Here is a 20,263-nt window from a genome sequence, read left to right as displayed (position 1 = left end):
TAGGCGACAGAATATGCGAGAGTAGGAAATATAGACGGAATATGGGGAGGCTGTTGATCGTGCGATACTCGTATCGATTGCATAGACCGTACGTAAGGTAGTCTGTATCCGTATCCTCGGAGGCTCAACGATAGATCTCAGGTATCAGGGATGCTTACCTAGTGTAGTTAGGGGCGAGCCGATACAGAGAAATAGTGCCAAAATGCGACTAATCAGCTTTGGAGGGTGTTTTAGTGTAGACCGGGGTCTCGTAAGGGATGGAGATACGGATAGACGACATTCGTAAAATATGAGTTGAGATCAGCGGACACGATGTTGGCTGGGGTGACCCGTGTCGTGTTCCAACTTGTACAGGAGCAAGGCGTGCGCGTCAGGTTCGGGGTCCGTTTGAACGGGCTGTGCCTAGTGCGGCGTACCGAAGTAATAAAGCGAGGATTCAATTCGGTGGGGCCAACGTTTGCATGTGCAGGCGAGCGGCAGGTAAATGCAAAAGGGTAGGGAGTTGAAGAACCTTGAGGCTGTTGAGCCCTGGGTTCTGGGTGGAGGGACTCTGGGAGACGGCGGGAGGATCAGGTTCACCTTTTCTTTGAGTCTTGGCTCTCGCGATTCTGGAAACTCTGGGTCTCTGTGGTCCGCGGAAACGAAATGGAAAGGAACGTGGGATCCTTACCTACTGGGAGGGAGGGATTCTGGCGGCTGACTAAGACACATAAGATGGACAATCGACAATCCATGCATAAACACCGGGAAAGAGTAGCCGTATAAACGACAGGCGTTCATAACTTTGACCACTTGAAGATACCTGCCCAGCTGAGACCAGCCCAGCGTCCGTGCTCTTTCCCTTTTTTTGCCTTCTTTCTTGTCTCTGCTCTTCGCTGCTGCCAAAAGCTGCAGCCACTCGGCACAGCGGGAAGACGAAGAGGAAGTACCTAGAAGTGAGGCAGGTACCTTTGGGAACGAAAAACCACGTGCTAAGGGAAACCACGTGCTACAACAATCATTGAACTCAAGTGGTGGGAGGTACCTAGATAATGAAAGTGCCTACCAAGGTTCCCATCACTCCCGTCGTTTGCATAAGGCGGGCAGCGAGAGAGGGAGCGAAGGGGAATGCGCTGAGGAATTTGGCCGAATTGAAGTAAACCCGAGGTGAATTAAATTGGATTACTTGCGGGAGGAACTTGAGACGTTTTCATCTCATTGCCATAACTCACTACCACCGACTCGCTGATTGGTAGACTTGCTTTCTGTTTTCTCAAATTAGGAATTGTTTTTTCCTGGGTATTTGGTTTAGAGGGGGAACAAAAAGCCAGTCTCGCACTCGCACACAACGCGATTTGAAATCGTCTTCCGATTCATTTGCACGCCCGCGCCTTAAATCGCTTTTTGATCGTCGCATGCCGTGTAGTAGATCCAATAGTCAGTGACGAGTGTGTGATCCAGCTCAGCTCGCATCGCATCGGTACGAACTACCTTGCTGCGTAAGTGTTGGACGTGCGGGCCTGTCGGCAGCAGCGCCGATGGAAATCAGGGACTAGAGGTGTAATGACGGAGCTGGGTGGTTTTTTTTTTTTAATTGAGTTGTGGCTGTGACGGGATTGAGAGAGCTTGGCCCGTGGGAAAAAGCGCGCAAAGGGGGCGAAAGCGAATCACTACTTTGAAAAGGTGGTCGTCATCTCCAGCGGCCAAGGTCTGTCTGCCCACATTGGCAACTGACCGGCCCCCGGTGCAAGACGTGCGAAAAGATGCGAGAATCGTGAGTGTCATGTTCAAGGCTAGCTAACGGCCAAAAAAGCAAGGTCCACAATGACAGTTGAATGGCGAACTTGTCTTGAACATTGTGACCAGGTGCTCCAGACCAAACCGATGGCCCCAGTTCCCCACCGCGAGATCATTTGCAGCTTTCTGTCTTGCCTTAGCGTCTTCTGTACCGAAAGACCGACCGACCGACCGACAGCCCCGGTGTTGAACACGCGATGAGATGGAATGGGATGGGACGGGAAGACATGTGCAGCTGTACGAAGTGTGGAAGTGGTATTCAATCGTGTCCATCATGTCAATCGCTTCTGTCTCGTTGTCGTCACGTCGTCACACTCGGCTAGCTCACCTGCCACCAGGCCGCTACCTCATGGCCGACCTCCTAACCCCTGCTCGTGCACAACTTGCTTATGTCTACCGAGTATTAGTGTGGTGTATCAATGACTGATGGCTGGTGAGGGGAACATCTGGAGCTGAGTAAGATCAATACTATCAAGGCACCTACATGAAGGAGCTTGAGGCAAAATGCAGTTTGGGCTGCACGACAGGGCAAACACTGCAAACCTTTAGCTTACATACTTGTCAAAACAACATGAGTAAACGACATGACCGCATTTGAGAATAACCGCTGTAATGAAAGCTGAGGTGAGTGAGCATCGAGACTGCAGGTACTTTAACCTAGAACCCTTTCGGGCCCGTCCCACTCCCAGCGATTGCACCGCCCCCACCCCTGCTCTTGCGCAGACCCACACCCTCCTTGCTATTCGATGCATCCACAACCACGATCCCACGCCTGTCCAGTCCGGTCCCGCCCCGCCCGGTCCAGTCCCAAGGAGGCACTGGGAAGGCGCTGGAGGTTCTTTCTCTCTCTCTCTCTCTCTCTCTCTCTTGCCCGTTGTGCCCGTCTCCCGTCTTGTGGCAGGACCGACTGACGCTGCAGGCCAGTGCCTGCCTGCCTGCCTGTCCAGGTGAAGTCTGGTCTGCGCTCCGCACCTGCCACCCACAATGGAAGTTGGCAAGCGCAAGTTGGACATCTGGTCCCTGTCGCGCGCTGCTCACCACCGTCCACGCCGTGCTCCTCACGCTCGACCCGTCCAATACCACCCATGTCACCCGCCCAGTTCCAGTCCTGGTCCCTGTCACTGGTCATGGCCTCTCGGGTCCCCAGTCCTTCTCTCATCCTATTCTCTCTCGCTGGCTGGTGCTCTTTTCACTTTGCCGCCGCCGCCTGGGCTCTTTTGCTCTGCCACCACTGCTACCTTACCACCTTACTTCCCGCCTGCTTATTCGGCTCCTGCCAACCACGCCGAAAACACTCAAAGTCCAAGGCTGCTCCGCTGCTCGGCTTCGACCTGTCACCTCGCCTCTTCTTCTCCTCTTCCTTCCTATTCCTAACTATCCCAACAACCCCCTCACCTTTCTTACTACTTACTACAACCTACAGTGACCCGCCTCGTCCGCCAATCTCTCACGATCACGAACTGCCTCACGACCACGCCTAATCCCGACCAATCCTCACACAGATACACACCCACACGCCATCTTTGCACATAGCCAGAGAGGAGAATCCGCATCTCAACCTCCATAGCTCGCACCGCCATGGTCTCTTGCGATATCTAAAGGCCAACGCCCCCATTCCGGCCCTTCCACTTCGGCCCCAGTCTGATTGCTAGCACCAATCAATCGGCATTGGCTACCGTGCATTCCGCCTGCCAGTCGCTTGCTGCTTGTCATACGCCTCGCGCCTGCTGTTAGACCCATCTCATCTAAGGTGGTGCCAGCTCTTGCCAACGCATTGTCTCACCATCCAACAACCCCAATTACCCAAGTACATACTTGGTAGCTTCTGTCTCTCGTCCCAAGCGGGCTGGCAAATTCAGAGGGAATGGATTCGTATGTCTCTCATCCTTCAATAACCGGGCCATGCCTCTCGTGTTCTTTCTCTTGTCTCTGCCCGGTCAGCTCGAGAAAGTCGCGATCAGCACCGGCTTGCACTTTGCACTCAGCGCCGTCAAATGGCTGTAACTAATCTTGTGTGGCACAGCTTTATCGCCGTCGCTGGCTGGGCACAACATACCAGCCCTCAACCCGGTGGAAGACCTTTTGGCCATTTTCGATCTCTCTCTTCAATAGCTCGATCTCCGTCACCAAGCCCCCGAGCCACGAAAACGACGAGTCAAGCACCTTCCGTTGTCGACATGCCCATCATGTCTTCCTCAGTAGCATCCTCACCGACACTTCGACCCACGACAACAGTGACACCTCCAGACGATGACGGCGAGCTGAGTACGCTACCTGACCCCCGCAGCCGGGCTATGAGTCCCGCTAGTGAAGCCGATGCTGCTCAGCATCCCGAGCTGAATGACGAAGTCGCAACCCTGAGCGCCAAATTAATAAACGCCATCAACCACCAGACAACCCTCGACGACACATTATCCGCCACAAGACAAGAGTTGGAAAGAGCACGCGAGAAAATCAAGCATTTAGAAGAACAGAACGAATCTCAAAGAGAGATGCTTGCGGGCGATATTTGGATTCGTCGCAAGACCGCAGAGGAAGAAAAGAAGACCATCATGCTCCGTGTGAACCAAGAGAAGAAACTCCGAGAGGACGCTGAGAAGGAGCAAAAGAGGATTGAACAAGAGTTGGAGAGTCTTTCCACGGCTTTGTTCGAGGAGGCCAACAACATGGTCATTACTGCGAAAGAGGAGGCGAGGGTGGAGCAGGAGGCCATCCAACGAAAGAACGACAATCTGAGATCTCAGCTTGGCGATATGGAGGCCTTGCTGACCTCTCAACAACAGCAACTAGCAGACCTAAAGCACGTCATGGAGCAGATGATGCTCGAAAGAGATGATGCTACAACCGGCACAGCTCCCTCCTCTCCCGGCTTTAGTAAACCCGATATCACGAAAGATGATGATCGCTCAGAAGGCCTCGTCGCTTCGCCTCTCTTGGATCCGTCTTCGCCGACGTACCCTACTAGCTTGACGCATCTCATTCAGCCAGTTCTTAGGACTGATCTGGGAGCTTACGAGGACTTTCTTAGCCTTACAAAGCTGTCCAGGAATCGCGCTGGTAGCCGTGTTTCGTCTGGCTCATATAACGGTCTGAGTGGGTTGGGTCTCGGCATGGGCGGCAGCACCTCAAGCGCTCACCCTTCCAATGCATCAACTGCTTCCCTATCCACGGCTGGGACTCCGGCTACGTCATCGCCGCAGACCCCGAATACCCCAGCTTCTGTCTCAAGCACGGCCTCAGCCAACGTGGGCCCGCCCCCGCCGGCTCTCAAGGAAACCAAGTTTTTCAAGCGTGTCCTGGCAGAGGATGTTGAGCCGACACTCCGACTGGATATCGCCCCGGGCCTGTCCTGGCTTGCGCGTCGCAGCGTTTTGAATGCCATGAGCGATGGCTCAATCGTGGTGGAGCCAATTCCTGCCAATGCACCCTTTGCCTCAATTGTCAAGCCGCAGTTCTACCCCTGTTCCCTGTGTGGCGACGCACGGAAGGATGAAGAGCACCTGCGAACATACCGTTTCCGAACCAGCGAGTCTGAATCAGCTCAGAGATACCCTCTTTGCAAATATTGCTTAGGTCGTGTGAGATCAACGTGCGATTTCCTCAACTTTTTGCGTATCGTAAAAGACGGGCACTGGCGAGCGGAGGACGAAGACGCAGAGAAGGCTGCCTGGGAGGAAAGCGTTCGCCTGCGGGAACAGATGTTTTGGTCCCGAATCGGTGGTGGCGTCGTCCCGGCCAGTCATCATCACTCACTACCCCTGGAGAAGAGCCCTCGGACTAGCCATGATAGCGAGTCTAGAGACATTGGACCAGAGGTGGCAGTGACGCCTTCGGAGAACACCAATGATGACGCTACTCCCTTTGCCACTCCCCTCGAGGAGACGGCCAGCCAGCTGGATGCCGAGGAGTCATTAGCAAGACCAGAGACGCCTTGCCCGAGTAATCGAAACTCAACACTGTCGTCTTCGCCAGAGAAGGGCTCTATTGCAGAGAAGGACGGCGAGAAACGACTGTCTATCAATATTCCCATCCAAGAGGAGCAGCAAATTATCGTTGCGACAACCGAGGAAAAGGTCGAAGCCACAGCATAATCATGAGCGACTTATCGTAACGATCGATCCCCGATTTCTGATACGCAACACATACACTTAATCTTCGATACTGTATTAATTACACCCTACGCTGCCATTGCAGAAATGCCGGGGCTCATAATGAAGACCAAACGGGAGAACAACATGGGGGAAGTCAAGGAAGAGGCAGAGCGAATTCACGGAACCGTGACAATAGGATGGACAGAGGGTGCAAAATTCACCTATTTCTTTTTTTTTCTTCGTTCTGGGCATCCATTTAGGAAGGGGGCATTGGCGTTTTGGAGAACAAAAACTGTGTCCCATTCCGAAAAAAGGGAGGACAAGCAAACAGTTGCCGTCATGGGAGCAGGAGAAGAAGGCTGGATCAAAGCAGGCAAAGTTGCTAGACAAACAACAGGAACAAAGGGGGATGGGAGGGGGGATCACAGATACAAGGTTACTGCATCGTAATGCCTTCTTATTAATGCCAAAGATGATGATGCCTCGAGCATTGGATGAACCTTCAAAACCTGTCTATCTGCATTGCAACTTGAACTGTGAGAGAGCCTTTTCATTCCTATAGTGAAAGGTATAATGACTACCGTTGAATAAGACGCATCTTATTCCAACTCAATTTCCAGTGGCTGTGACCGAGGTAGGCTCCATCGTCGAGATACCAGAGACACATTAAGGTTCCGGGTGAGTATCTTTGGCAAATCACCTAGGAGCAGCATTTATTGGACATGTCATTTCTTTTTGGAATCTTACATTAACAAATGGAAAAAAAAAAAAAACAAAGCTTCGGCGTTTTGTGGCCGACCCCCATTTCCACCATCCCGTCTTGTCCGCTCCCATTCACGGCTGGTATACAACGGGGCGAATTGCGACGCAGAAAGCGAGAAAATCCGTGAGATCAAAAGATGAATTTGATCAAACTTTCCCCTCTCATCAGGCCATTACAGTCCAGCCCCAGATTTTTTTTATCACCTTCTTTTTCTCCAAGTTTAGAGTTCAGAGCTCCTCCTGAGCAGTAGCCTCCTTGCCGCCATCACTTGCGGGCTTGGCCTTCTTCTGCTCGGCCTCCCTCTGGCCCTGGACGCTCTCGGCGACCTTGGGCGCCGCGGCTGAGTCGTCGGCCTTGGATTTGGTCTCTTGGTCGACGCCCTGAACGTCAGGGTGAGGAGGAGCGACGTTCTGCTCTTGGGGCAAACCGCCCTCGGGCATCTGCACCTCGTTTCCACTTGCGTCAACGACGCGTGTCCGCGTCTCGTACTTCGTCTTGAACTCGACCTTGCCCTCCAACGCCTTCACCTGCGCCTCGTCGAGGAGGTTGCCGTCCTGGTCCCGGTACTCAACCTTCTCTTCGCGGGACAGAACCTTCTGTCCAGGGGCTCCCGAGACGGCCGGCTCAGCCTGCTCCTTCTGAGCCTCGCCAATGGGAATCTGACCGACTTGACCACCTACAGGGGCGGCGGGAGCCTCAGATTTGATAGGCGTCGGCGTGGCTCCAACAGCAGCGGAAGTGCGAGTGAGGAGCTCAGTGTATTGAGAGTACTGTAATGCCAGAACGTGATGTTAGCCCCATTCCATCAGATTCACAAGCCCTACCAAAGATGCTTTGACAAATCTCGTTTCAATTGGCTATCAACCGTTTCTCAACATCGATCCCGCCTGAGCCAAGATTTGTCTCATCTCATCACTGGCTCTTACAACCCCCTATCCGGTACCCCTCTACTCGGAATGAAAGCAGTAGTGTTACTTACGTCGTCAAAGAAGTTGTTGCAGTCGAAATCCCATGTGCCAACAACCTTGAGCCGGCTGCACTCAGACTTGGTCCAGGCGTTACCATAAGCCAAAGGAGAGAAGAGCACGAAAGCGACGATCGTGAGCGCCAAGAAGGCAACAGCGCTGACGCGGTTGATGGCAGGGTTCTTGCGGATACCAGCGAGCGAGACTCGAGCGGTGGCGAAGTCAAAGATGGAGCAGAATGCCATGACTGCGAAGTAGAGGGCGGGGAAGTAGTGGTGAAGGAACAGCTGACGGTCCATGAGGTAGAACGGGAAGTAGTGGAAAGCCCAGCCCAGAACCGCAGTGCCGATCTCGTAGTCGAATCGCTTGAACGTGGTGTTGGAGTAGTCGTTGCAGCTGCGCTGCCAGCGGAGAGTCGCGATGCCCTTGAAGAGAACGTAGATAACGACAGCAAGGGTAGAGCTCCACCACACGATGGGGTTGCCCATCAGGTAGATCTGGCGGTGATCCTTGCCCCAGAAGTTGATACCGCGCTTGAGGAAGGGCCACGAGTCAGGACGCGAGTCCCAGGCGTGAGACTCGACCAAGCCGGCGTTGGTCTTCCACATGACCTTTTGAAGCTCCCAGAACTTGCCAAAGAAGCCAGGGTGACGGTAGTTGACCTTCTCGACATTGTCGCCGGTGAGTTGCGGGTGCTCGTTGTACTCGACATACCACAAGCTATTGGGAAGGGTACCTCCCTTTGCACAAGTGACCTCCTGTTGCTCAGAGGCCCACTCAGGGAGCTTGACCTTGTGGGAGAAGAGTACACAGCCAGTCATGATGTGAACCAATCTGAACTTGGTCTCGATAGTGCGAAGACGCTCCTTGGAAGCGGCGCTGAGAGACTGCTTTTTGATAATCTCAATCTTGAACAAGTCGTTGGCGTCGCCCTCGAAGCCCTCGTAGCCGTAAGCGGACACCTCGTTCTGCCAATCAGCCTCCGTCACAGGGGGTCTGACGTCGTGGGAGTGAAGACGACGGAATGTGGGAGTGTGGTAAAGGCGAACGACATCGCCATCCTTGATAAAGACAGGCTCGGGGAGGTTGTCCCAGGCTTGAGTTCCGTTGATCTGCTCGCCGTTGATTCCAAGAGGCTGGGTTTGGTTCTCGAGGAGCCAAAGGTTATTCTCATCCTTGTGGGGGTAGAGAGTGATCTGCTGCTGCTTGCTACCGGTGGGGTACATGAGGGGATGGGAGTGCAGGTAGCCGCCCTGTGTGTTGGCGTGTCTGATGCTGACACGGCTACCGAAAGCGACGTCGGCGGCCACATCTTGCATGCCCTTGGAGTTAAGAGTAGACTGGAACTCTGAGCTCATGAAGCCGTCGCCATCACCAGGGTTGACCAGGCAAAGGAAGTGAATGGCAAACATGGCCATGTAGAAGCCGACGGGGATGATGACGAGGGCGAAGGCGCGAGCCATGAAGTGCTTGGCCCAGATGCGCGGCGTAACGTTCTTGGTGTCTCCAAGGAGAACCCAAAGCTGGACGAGGGTCAAGCTTCCAACCCAGGCAATGGTGAATAGACCAACCCATTTGATGCTGACGGTGGTACCCAGACCCAGGCCAGTCATCAGGAGCCAGAACCACCAGCTCAACTGGAAAGCTTTCTCGGGTCCCTGCTCATGCTGGTTCGTGAAAGACTGGAAGGAGAGGGCGGTAAAGGCGGTTGCGACCATGAGAGGAGAGTCGAGGAGAATGAGACGAGCTTGGGTAAGAAGGCCGTTCTCTGGAAGGATTGTCGGTCAGTGATTCGTATATGCGTGAGGAGGCACTTTGCACTTACCGAAGATGATCAGACTGGAGCCCATCAGAGCCGTAGTGGTGCGGCATCCGGTGGTCTTGAGAGTCAGAAACATGAGAGGGGCGAGCAGGATACCGCAAATGGCCGGGAACATGCGCATGGCGACGTAGGGAACGCCGGGCTCAAGGTAGTCCTTGCCAATGTCCTTGAAGTCGAAGTCGCCGTTGAAACCAGCCAACCAACCGGTGAGAGCGATGAGCATCTTGGCCAGAGGAGGGTGGACATCCATGAAGAATTTGCCCTTGATGTATTTCGAAGCGAAGCCACCGAAACTGTAGAGCGAAGGCGTCAGCGACAATGCGCGCGGAAAGGGAGGCAAGGGGGTATATGTGTGCTTACTGGACCTCGTCAAAGACGACACTGGTGGGCTGGTAGATTCGGAACAGGCGAACGATGGCGGCGAGGATGGTCAAGCCAAACATGATCTGGTAGTCGGAAACAGGCAGGAGGAAGACATCGTTGTCCTCAACACCGTCGGACTTGTAGCTCGACTCGCGCTTGACGGGGAGTTTGCTATGGCCATTGCCGTTGCCATTGATGCCGTTGACACCGTTGGCCTGCTTCTCGAGCTTGGGGCTCGGAGAGCGGACTGGCTTGGTGGCAGCCATGTTCGCAGAGAAGGAGTATCGATTGGTGGGGAGAGGGTCGGACTATTCGGGGCGGGCGCAAATGTCGTCCACTCAATGTCGACGGCAGCTACGACTTGGTAGCGGGCGACGTGGACGACGAAGGCGGAGAGCGGTCGTCAGCACCTAGCAAGGTGAGAATTGTAGGCGAGGTTTTCTCGCGTCGATCGAGTGGCAGAGAAGTGGGAAAAGGGATCAACGAAAGTCGAGAAGGGAAGAGGTGGATTAAAAGGCCGTCATTTAGCAAAGGTGAATGACGGGCTCAGTAGAAGAATGCCCTCAATGGAACAAGAAGAAAAAAAAGGAGGATGCTTTTTCTTCCTGGTTGGAGTAAGGTAGATGGAAGGAAAAGGGAGCAGGGGCAGGTATCCGTAGAGAAACGAAGTAACTGTTAAGGTAGAATCTGGGCTCACTGCCTGGCGGAAAGTTTACACCGCGGAAGCTGATGACAGCTGGGGGGGAGGCCAGGCTGGAAGGGAGGATAAGGGGGTCAGGGTCGGAGTTGTAGCTTAAGTGGCCTCATCCCATGTGGTTTGACAGCCAGCAATTGGTTGAAGCTAGGGCCTGCCTGGGACCTTCCTGGCTCCATCCAGTGATCCCCCTCCCCCCTTGAGTCCATCCACGCCCCCCTTCCCACGATTCCCTACGGCTGGGTCGACCCCTTAGACAGTAGACAGTACGGGCACTCAGCACGGAGTAGACGTGCGGACAAGCAGGGCAGACGCCTCTCTCTCGGGCGCTCACCACCTCCATTACACTACCATCTCACTTATAAAAGGAATAGAATCATGTCAGTGGTCAAAGTAGTCCGTGAGGTACACCGACATGCTGCTCGAATTGACAGTGAACGTGATCCCTAAAAAGCTCGGGTAAGGGGGGGACCCGTGGACGCGTATATTTGGACCACCTTACACCCCACCGATGCGCCGGGGGTTACCTTTGGAAGTTTGCCAATCTGAGGTAAGAAGCACTTTACGCGCTTCACGGTGGTACCGATTGATTGTCAATCAGCATGTGAGGTGGTAGCAAAGCCCTGGACCCCAACTACTCATACCTACACCGTAAGGTATTGTCTAGATGTTCCTCCCACATAACCGTCAGAGCGCAATACTCTACATTAATCTTGTCCTCGATCCAACGTACAAGAAGACACGGTTGATGTTGGACAAGTGTCCTTAACACGAGAGAGCTATCCATAAACGTACCTTGGAGATAAAATAAATTTTAGCCCGTCCAATGTCTTGGAGTACCTGCTTTGGAGCTGCGTTATCTTAGCTCCGGCCGCGTACCCGTGCTCCTCTAGCGCCAAATGTAGACGGCGGGAGACGTGCTGTGGCTGCCCATTGTTCTTTCTGCGACCGGCCTCAAATACCTAAGGTACCTATCCCAACTAGGTACTGACAGAGTTCAGCTTTTCATCCGCCTAGGCGTAGACGCACTGGCGCGATGGACCCCATCCATGCTCTCCATGCCCACTATTGATGGACGCTGGCCTGTGCACCGGTACAATGCGGCTGAAAAAGAGACGGCGTACGTAAGGCAACTCTACCTCACACAACTTCACCTAGGCCTATCCTTCTCAACTGCACCAAATGGCCCCACAATCTATTTCCATTGCAGCAGTGTCACGCACCGCATATGGAGGTTTCGACATCGATTTTAGCCCCCATATGCAGAACGCGATGAAAACATCGCCATGGCCACCAACTAGCCTTTCTGCCTCTGGTGAATAACTGGCTAGCCTCGAGACATCATAAAGCCACCTTGCTCGAGCCTCAAAGGGCTGGAGAGCGAGTGGCACGCGTTGAGTGGCTGTTCAATGCCTCGCCAAGGTATGTGAGCAGGTGGAATTTGTGATATCGGAATGCAGCTTCAACGGCATCCCTTCATTCTTAGACATATGCCTCTGATGACAATCCCTTGCTTCCCGCTTTGAGACAACTCCTAGAAGCAGAAATCATGATTGGCTCAGAACCTACTCAAGACCATCGGTTTTGGTTCCTGCAAAAGATGTCAACCAAACTCTTGAAAGGCCGGGGATTCGGAAGAAGTGGTTAACGCACTGCCGTGGTGTAAGTGAGAGAAGCTTGACGGCACTCCGAGGACCAACAGACTTACCTACTTACTTCCACATCGATAAGAAGAGTCTAGACCAAAAGATATCATCATCCATCATTCATTGGAAGAAAGATGCAAAAGCTCAGCCCCCCTCACGGGGAGCCTACGAAAATCACTAGATCATTGTTACGTACTATTCCTCAGTTGTAACCTATGACGATACTAGCGATTTTTCACGAGACTCGAACTCGTGACCCATGGGAGCGGGGCAATTCAAACGAGGACATTCCCCGCCACGCCATGGGCCTTGGTGATGATAATGAGCAACATTGTTCACTATGAAGGTAAGATAGGTGTCATGGAGAACCACCTGCCACCTGAGGTTGTTCACAGGACCCAAGATGGCCAAATGCGACGAATATGCAGGTGGAAACCAGTATGGCCCGTGCACCGCGTCCTCCCAAAAATCGGCTGACTAAGATACTTGCCAGCCGGTTCGGCGTCGAGGTTGCCTGGGAACCTCCGAAAAAAGTTAACGAACGCGGCTGGTGAGCTTTGCCTTCGTTTCGACTTCCACCCAACGCGCCGCCTCCTGACGACATCATTCCGAACTGCGAGCGCCCTCCTCACACAATATGGCCTCGACTGCGACCAACGGCGACGCCGCCGCCGTGTTGGACGAACTCAAGCCTCCTACCGGTGTTGTTCTGCCGCCTCGCGAGATTCGTAATGTTCTCGAAAAGACGGCAGGTTACGTTGCGCGAAACGGTCTCATCTTTGAGGACAGAATTCGCGAAAAGGAGCGCTCCAACCCCAAATTCAGTTTCCTTAACAATACCGACGCATACCATGCATTCTATCAGTGGCGCCTTGATGAGATCAAGGCCGGCCGCGGCACCGCCATCGCAGCAGGACGCGCCAACGAAGCAGCAACACCCGTCGAGCAGAAGCCCCAAGGCCCGCCCAAGCCTCCCGATTTCCAGTTCTCGGCCCGCATGCCGCGCATCAATCAGAAGGATCTCGAGGTCATCCGATTGACCGCCCTATTTGTCGCGAAGAATGGTCGCCAGTTTATGACCCAGCTTGCCCAACGCGAGGCCGGAAACCCCCAGTTCCAATTCCTCATTCCGAACCACACGTTCCACAACTTTTTCCAACATCAGGTCGACCAGTATACAGCGTTATTGAGAGCCAGCGGCTTGGGTGGCGAAGGCGGCAAGATTGAGCAAGAGAGGATCAACCATATCCAGCAAAACATCGACGACAAGTACCATGTTCTGAGCCGCGCGAAGCAACGTGCCGAGTACTCAAAGTTCCAGGAAGTTGAGAAGGTAAAGAAAGAGGAGGAAGACGAGAAGAAGAAGCTTGAGTTTGCCCGGATCGACTGGAACGACTTTGTGGTTGTCGAGACTATTGTCTTCACAGATGCCGACGAGTCCGCGAACCTGCCGCCCCCGACGAATCTTTCCGAACTGCAATACGCTTCCCTCGAGGAGAGGAACAAGGCATCATTAACCAATCTTCGCATTGAGGAGGCCATGCCCGATGAGGAAACCTCGTACAACGCCTACCCCCAGACCTCTCAGACGTTACCAGTTCACACTGGCTATGCGCCTCAGCAGCAGCAGCAATTCCAGGCGCAAGCCCCAGTAGGCTTCCAAGGATATCCAGACGGCACACCGCGACGATCAGCAGAAGAGGAGGAGGAAGAGCGGAGGATCCAGGAGAGGACAGAGGCACGTGCCCGGGAACAACAAGCACGCGCTGAAGCTCGTGGCGGAACTGCTCCGATGAAGATTAAAGAGAACTACGTGCCCCGCGCACTCCAACGAGCGGCCAACAAACAGAGTGTCCAGATGGCGCTATGCCCGAACTGCAAGCAGCAAATTCCCATGGATGAGCTGCAGGATCATATGAGGAGTAAGCCTGACAGCTGCCTTGCAGAATGAAAGTTGAATATTGCTAACAGTTTCTGTAGTTGAACTGCTGGACCCTCAATGGAAGGACCAAAAGGCAAAGGCAGAAGCTAGATACTCCACGACCAACTTGTCCACGGCGGATGTCGCAAATAACTTGAAGCGACTTGCCAGTCAGAGAAGCGACGTCTTTGACGGCGTCACCGGCCAACCCCTGTCGGAAGAAGAGGCTGCTCGGCGCAAAAAGGCCACGATTCATAGTTTCGATGGTAATCCTGATGGTAAGAGCCAGGCTCACATCAACCACCTGCACAACCTGAATGTCGAGGAGCAGATCCGTGCTATTCACCAGAGATTTGCGGACAAGAAGTGAGCGGGTAGGGGCCGACGATGGCTGGATCGATCGGGCAAGACGCACGTCTCAGATGCCGAAGTCTGAGGTCGTGAGCATTTCGGACATGAAATGACGGCGTGAACTCCTTCGGCTGGAGGAGGTTACTGAAGCTGAAGCTGTCAGAACCAGGCTCCGGGAACGTGGCGGATTCAGTGTACAAACACGAATAGAGGATTGGCTTGGAGGTGAGAACTCGGCGTTTACTGGTTGCTTATTTTCAGAGGACTCATGTCGCCCCAGCATCATCCTACCCATTTACCACCGGTCTATGGCGTCTGCTGCGGCGAGCAGTGTGATCCCGACGCCGGAAGACTGGAATGGTCGAGGCCCACTGGCCGCGAGACGTGAGCAGGGTGCCTTAGCAGTGGTCCAACATGCACACTGCACCTGCTGGTGGTCAATGAATGTATTTGTATGCTAGCATCGAGGAGTGGACGCACATGGCACACGAGGCTAAGATACAACGAGGGCGATCTGCAGAAAGAAAGGTAGTTCCGAAAAGTTGGGGTTCTGCTGAATGGGGTAAAAGATATCTATTTCAGCAACGCGAATCCAACCTTAATTCCAACAGCAGCTTGAGATTTGGTTGGAACCCAGGGAGTCAGTCCTGTGAAACTTATAAAATGCGAGGAAAGAAAGGAAGACCATTGAACCAACAGTCCAGTTTTACTTTCCTTGCTACACACCCAGACCCGTTCAATCAAAGTGAAAGTGGTGTATAACTGAGTAGTTACCCTTACTTGCTGTGCACTTGGGAACTCCAGAAATACCTCCCGGTCCACAAGGTACCCCCACCTGCTCAATTGGGCAGCGCTACCCCGTACCGCTGTCCGTACCGCTCACAGTTACGAGGAAGTGCCCCCCACCTCGTACCCTCAGACGGTGCATCGGCTCAGCCTCCTCCTCCCAATAATCAAGCAAACCGGTCTATTGCGGCAGCGGCCGGGACTGGCGTTCGTCATATTGCTCCCCCGCAATTCCACCAGCTACAGTAAGGTGACAGGCACCCAAGGACCAAGGTAAACCACGCCGCACACTGCTTGATTGCTGCCACCCATTTTTGTCGTAATCGGCCGCACTTCGCACCCGCCTTGATTCCCCCACCTCCCTCCCACCTCGACATTTTTTCCCACAACGAACAACCCAACTTCACCTCACATCGCCTCGCCTCGGAACAAAGGTCCCAGTCACACGACAAGTCTCACCGGTTCGTAGCAGACAATAGCTACAGGAAAGAGAAGGAGCAGGGTATCCCGGAACAGCAGTCAGCACAGAAGAGAGCAGCCGTTTCCACCGAACCCGATATCGCGCTTGCGCATACCGTACCTCGACGACAGTCTCTACGCCCTCTCCCCCGCCCATCCCTCGCGCGAAAGAACGTGAGAAACAAACAGCCGCCTCGCCGACCGCAACTCCCCTCTTCCCACCGAGGACAAAGCCGCCAAAACGGATTCCGGAAGCCAGAACGCCGCTCGCGCTCCCAGCGCTGAGCCCACTTCTCCCACCTCCCCGACCGGATCACAGGCCTCGCCGCGCTTTCACCGGCCCATCATGCAGGCAATGCCGGATAACCGACAACAGTCTTTTGACGAAATCTACGGCCCGCCGGAGAACTTTCTCGAGATCGAGGTGAGAAACGTCCAGCAAGCTTTCCACAGCTGCAGCGCAACCCCCGGTCCTCTCTAGCCTGTCACGATAATCCCTCTCCAATGCTCTCTATTCACCCTTCCCACGGCTCGCCTGCCCGGCCATTGTCGCATGCGCCCAGAAGCAAGGGATCTAGTTCACACAATCTAACAAACCTCCTTTCCCCTCTAGGTCCGCAACCCCAGAACCCACGGCATGGGCCGCAGCATGTACACCGACTACGAGATTGTCTGCCGCACCAACATCCCCGCCTTCAAGCTCCGCGCCTCGAGCGTGCGCCGCCGCTACTCCGACTTTGAGTACTTCCGCGACATTCTCGAGCGCGAGAGCGCCCGCGTCACCATCCCGCCCTTGCCCGGCAAGGTGTTTACGAACCGCTTCAGCGACGACGTCATCGAGGGCCGCCGCGCCGGCCTCGAAAAGTTCTTGCGCATCGTCGTCGGACACCCGCTTCTGCAGACGGGCAGCAAGGTCTTGGCCGCTTTTGTTCAAGGTAAGGGCTGGCTTTCTGGCTTGTGATTATCTACGCACAGTCTTTGGTGATGCTGCGCTTGGCTATCGGGGTGGATTGCAACGATATCGAGGCGTAGAAGGCATGAACTGACGTGATTTTGGGACAGATCCCAACTGGGACCGCAACGCGTGGTGACTGAAGCTCCGCGTCAGCTTCTCCTCGTCTGTTTCGCGATCACCGAATAAACTGCGCAAGAGGCCGCCCAAGCACCATCGCACCGACATGCAGCTCGAAGAAGGGCTGACTGCGAAGAGCTCCATCTCTTATGAATGAGCCCCTTTGAACGCCTGGGTTATTGTTTGGAACCTGGGACGTGGGTGGACCCTGGGATGCGTGTGGATTGGACAAAAATTGAAGGGTGGTATAAAAGCAAATGGGGGGTTCAGTCAATGTCTACGGCCATTGGTGTGCGAGTTTTCTCCTTCTTCTTTTTCTAGTTTCTTCCTTATCGTAGTGTTTATTGCTTGTTGATGTTCAGCTTTATCCCATCAAAAACAGCTTTCGTTCCCCCCCCCCCCCCAAAAAAAAAAGAAGCTTGGGTTCTTCACCCCCCCTTTTTTTTTCTTTGCGCCGAGCACGAAATCCGCCGAGGCGGACAGCATCAGCGTTGCTTATCTCCTCGATATGGGAAGAGGAAGAGGAAGTGGAGGGGTGGGGAGGAGGAGGAGGAGAGGCTGGGCTAGGCGTTATCAAGCAAAAAAAAATGAAGAAAAATTTGAGAATCATGACTGTTGACAAAACGACCCATACCCAGTAACGGATTATACATGTATGACCGGGTGCAGTGCAGAGACTGTTGTTGCCTGGTGATCCCATTTCCGTGCAGGAAGAGGATTGTAAGTGACTCGGTTCATGCTTTCTTTTAAAGGTTAATTTCCTGTTCCTTCTATAGGGCGACCTGACAGCGGGAGGAGTCTTGTTTCCTTTTTTTTACATTTTTCGAGATTGAAATGTTGGAAAGCAGCGAGCTCTAGGGTACGTGGCGTTGAAATATGCAGTTGGTGGAGGAAGGAAGGAACCCTCTAGCATCGAATTAAGCGAGCTTCGAGAGCTGAGAAGGGAGTTCAGACATCAGACCTGGGTGTTTGTCTTGGAAGAGGCTGTGAAGAAAAAAGGGCAGGTGGAATCCCTCCCTCGCCAGACAAACTCTCACTCATCAAATTCAATGGTCTATTGCGATGTCTCGACTGCACGTACTACGTGAATCACTGCAGAGCACATAATCGTAATGGAATGATTGACGGGTTGAAATTGCTGCTTTTTTCTCTTTGTTTTACATTATGATACACAGATGTTTACCATCTGCCATCTAGTGAAGATGAAACCTCATGGGCTCTTTTTCTTTAAAACTGATTTTATACAATAGAGGGAGTTTCCCCTTTTATTCCCCCCAAAACGCCTTCTTATGCCCCTCGTTCTCCCCCTAGAAGAATAGTGTTAACCAGTGAGGTGAATCATGCCGGGGCTCAAATCACGCTTCTCGTGAAAGAGCTGCCTCCACCCCAATGGGCCAAAAAGGGGTCGTCCTTTCAGACCAAGAAAGTCTAGGGATCGTTTCGCCTTCAGCTCGTATCGTACATGAAGAGACCCTCAAACTTTCGTCAAACAGCCGTCAAAGAGGGGGATGAGAAGAGAATCGTCGAAAAGCCCTTCGTCCCCTTGATCCGTTGAGTCCCGATCCGTTCCATTTATTTCCCAGAGCTGCGATGGTTTTTTGCGTCGATCGTTTTGGTCGTGAGGGTTTTGGTGTGTGTGTGTGTGTGTGTGTGTGTGTGTGTGTGTGTTGATGTGTATTATAGTACAATAGGTTGTTACATCCAAAGAGGAGTTCGGGCGCAGGTCTGGTATAATCGTCGCTGGCGTGTAGTGAGAACTCGTTTGGTGGTAGTGTTGGTGGTCGTTGGTCGGGAACCCCCCATCGGCAGGGCATGACGAGGCTTCTCACAAGCTCGCGCTTGCCTTGCTGGAGGCGCCAAAGAGGCGTAGTATACCCTCGTACATGCCAAACATGATGGCCGCGCTGGGGACGGTGCGCATCAGGTGCGGCGTAAGACCGCCGTACAAGCCCATGAAGCCCTCCTCGATCCAGACGACGCGGAAGCACTGCCAGAGGCCAGTGTACTTGAGCTGTCCGTTGGCCAGGGGCGCCTGTCGTAGTCTCGTTCGCGCAACCTAGTAGGTAGTGTCAGTGAGTATGTCACAAGTGGCGCGATGACGAAAAGCCGTCATCGGAGAGAGAGTATCGTGTAAATCATACCTCGTGAGGGTAAGCAAGAATGGCAGCAACCAACTTGGCACCGCCAGCAGCACCAGCATTCCCCATCCAATCCACCGTTTGGTCCCAAAACGTCTTCTCCCTCCCGCTCGCGACGATGCGCTCCTCGCGCGCCGCCAGCCTGTTCTTGAGGTTCTCATACAGCACCCACTGCAGCGTGCTCTCCGCCACGCCCAGATAACTCGCGCTCATGCCCTTGTACATGCCCCGGACGCCCTCGGTCCGCAGCACCTGCTTGATGCAGTCCCAGCTGTTGCGGTACTGCCTCTGCTGCACGCCGCCGCTCTTCTCCGCCACGTTCTTGTCAAGCTGCAGGCGGGTCTTTACGAGCCAGATGGGGTTCGTCGCCGTGCTCGTCGTCACGCCGGCCAGCACGCCCGCTGCGAGGTGGACGCCCGCCCCTTCCTCGCCGCCGTTGACATATTCTGCAATGAGGCGCTTGCCGTTGCCGTAGGTGTAAAAGTTTATGCTCCTCGCGGGAATGACGCCAATGAGATTCGGTCCGAGGCCCTTGAAAAGCGCGCGGGGACCCTCAATCTTGTAGACGGAGCCCAGGATCTGGAAGGTCTCGCGGAGGTGGAAAAGGGCGGCGCGGTAGGGGGAGAGGGTGCCTACAGCCTGAGCGCGAGCGGCGTGGGAGGCGCGGAGCTGAGCTTGATAAAAGTCGGATTGGAGGCGGGTTTTGAGGACGTCGAGTGGTGCTGTGAGTGTTGCGGCCGTCATACCTCCGACTCTGTAAGGGTTGAAGAAGTCTTGTTAGCTTTCTCTTGTGGCGCGGCCCCCTCACGCAAAATTTCTTTCCTCTCCCAAGAACCCCCTTTCAACCGTTTTGTCCAACGAAAAGGGAATGGACGGAGCATAACGAGGGAAGAGAAGAACAGATATGCTTCAGACGTACCCTCCAGCAACGAAATGTACCCATGACTTTGCGAATGGTGATTCCTTCTCGCCCCCCACAGCCGGGTTCTGTTTTGTGTCGGGGATGATATCACCCGTCTCGCGGGACGTCGGGTACGAAGTCGTATCCGGGGCGCGGCGCGCAGCCGGCCGGTCGCCTCTTGCAGACATGAATTCGGCTGATGCGGGAGCGTGAGCCATTCAGGCGGCAGAGAGGAGGAAGAAAGTGTGTGGCGATTCGGGGGGAAAAGGCGATTCCAGTTGCTGTAGCAGGATAGCTTCGGCTAGTAGGAAGACGAAAAGTCGATTATAAGATGTAAGAGGAATTCAGTATTCTATGTGGCGAGCCTCGGATAATGGGAGGTTAAAGAAAGTGGTGGCGATTGTTGATATCGAAGGAGGCACCGTTACGTCGATATCATGTCGCGGGAGGTTAGGTTGGATGCGAGGGAACGGCTCGTCCTTGATGACGGGACGGGAATCTAAGGTAGGATAGGA

General features: G+C 54.0%; 9 protein-coding genes across 9 annotated transcripts; 6 read left to right on the top strand and 3 right to left on the bottom strand.

Moving 5' to 3' along the window:
• Positions 1 to 230: 230 nt before the first annotated feature.
• CTAM01_06262 (uncharacterized protein) lies at positions 231 to 734 on the bottom strand (the record flags this gene model as incomplete). The annotated part of the gene is made up of 2 exons (XM_060522289.1): positions 231 to 402; positions 580 to 734. 2 exons carry the CDS (start codon positions 732 to 734, stop codon positions 231 to 233), a joined length of 327 nt encoding a protein of 108 aa, XP_060383017.1.
• Positions 735 to 2,861: 2,127 nt separating this feature from the next.
• On the top strand, positions 2,862 to 3,257 carry CTAM01_06261 (uncharacterized protein; the record flags this gene model as incomplete). Its single annotated transcript, XM_060522288.1, has 1 exon — positions 2,862 to 3,257. One exon carries the CDS (start codon positions 2,862 to 2,864, stop codon positions 3,255 to 3,257), a length of 396 nt encoding a protein of 131 aa, XP_060383016.1.
• Positions 3,258 to 3,953: 696 nt separating this feature from the next.
• CTAM01_06260 (GDP/GTP exchange factor Sec2p) lies at positions 3,954 to 5,867 on the top strand (the record flags this gene model as incomplete). Its single annotated transcript, XM_060522287.1, has 1 exon — positions 3,954 to 5,867. The coding sequence occupies one exon, from the start codon at positions 3,954 to 3,956 to the stop codon at positions 5,865 to 5,867; it is 1,914 nt and encodes a 637-aa protein (XP_060383015.1).
• Positions 5,868 to 6,066: 199 nt separating this feature from the next.
• On the top strand, positions 6,067 to 6,429 carry CTAM01_06259 (uncharacterized protein; the record flags this gene model as incomplete). The annotated part of the gene is made up of 1 exon (XM_060522286.1): positions 6,067 to 6,429. A coding segment is annotated over one exon (363 nt), but the record flags the coding sequence as incomplete, so codon positions are not given.
• Positions 6,430 to 6,857: 428 nt separating this feature from the next.
• Positions 6,858 to 10,046, bottom strand: CTAM01_06258 (dolichyl-phosphate-mannose-protein mannosyltransferase; the record flags this gene model as incomplete). The annotated part of the gene is made up of 4 exons (XM_060522285.1): positions 6,858 to 7,400; positions 7,610 to 9,363; positions 9,421 to 9,710; positions 9,778 to 10,046. 4 exons carry the CDS (start codon positions 10,044 to 10,046, stop codon positions 6,858 to 6,860), a joined length of 2,856 nt encoding a protein of 951 aa, XP_060383013.1.
• Positions 10,047 to 12,757: 2,711 nt separating this feature from the next.
• CTAM01_06257 (uncharacterized protein) lies at positions 12,758 to 14,411 on the top strand (the record flags this gene model as incomplete). Its single annotated transcript, XM_060522284.1, has 2 exons — positions 12,758 to 14,042; positions 14,101 to 14,411. 2 exons carry the CDS (start codon positions 12,758 to 12,760, stop codon positions 14,409 to 14,411), a joined length of 1,596 nt encoding a protein of 531 aa, XP_060383012.1.
• Positions 14,412 to 15,983: 1,572 nt separating this feature from the next.
• Positions 15,984 to 16,728, top strand: CTAM01_06256 (sorting nexin-3; the record flags this gene model as incomplete). The annotated part of the gene is made up of 3 exons (XM_060522283.1): positions 15,984 to 16,061; positions 16,251 to 16,572; positions 16,700 to 16,728. The coding sequence occupies 3 exons, from the start codon at positions 15,984 to 15,986 to the stop codon at positions 16,726 to 16,728; spliced, it is 429 nt and encodes a 142-aa protein (XP_060383011.1).
• A 194-nt stretch (positions 16,729 to 16,922) lies between these two features.
• Positions 16,923 to 17,030, top strand: CTAM01_06255 (uncharacterized protein; the record flags this gene model as incomplete). Its single annotated transcript, XM_060522282.1, has 1 exon — positions 16,923 to 17,030. One exon carries the CDS (start codon positions 16,923 to 16,925, stop codon positions 17,028 to 17,030), a length of 108 nt encoding a protein of 35 aa, XP_060383010.1.
• A 1,504-nt stretch (positions 17,031 to 18,534) lies between these two features.
• Positions 18,535 to 19,966, bottom strand: CTAM01_06254 (uncharacterized protein; the record flags this gene model as incomplete). Its single annotated transcript, XM_060522281.1, has 3 exons — positions 18,535 to 18,765; positions 18,851 to 19,601; positions 19,767 to 19,966. 3 exons carry the CDS (start codon positions 19,964 to 19,966, stop codon positions 18,535 to 18,537), a joined length of 1,182 nt encoding a protein of 393 aa, XP_060383009.1.
• Between the last annotated feature and the right edge of the window lie 297 nt (positions 19,967 to 20,263).

This window comes from Colletotrichum tamarilloi (assembly GCF_030869305.1).
Source record: "Colletotrichum tamarilloi strain Tom-12 chromosome Unknown Scaffold_17.1, whole genome shotgun sequence".
NCBI lineage: Eukaryota > Fungi > Ascomycota > Sordariomycetes > Glomerellales > Glomerellaceae > Colletotrichum > Colletotrichum tamarilloi.
The sequence above is the reverse complement of the archived record's forward strand: the minus strand, read 5'-3'. Positions and strand labels throughout refer to the sequence as shown.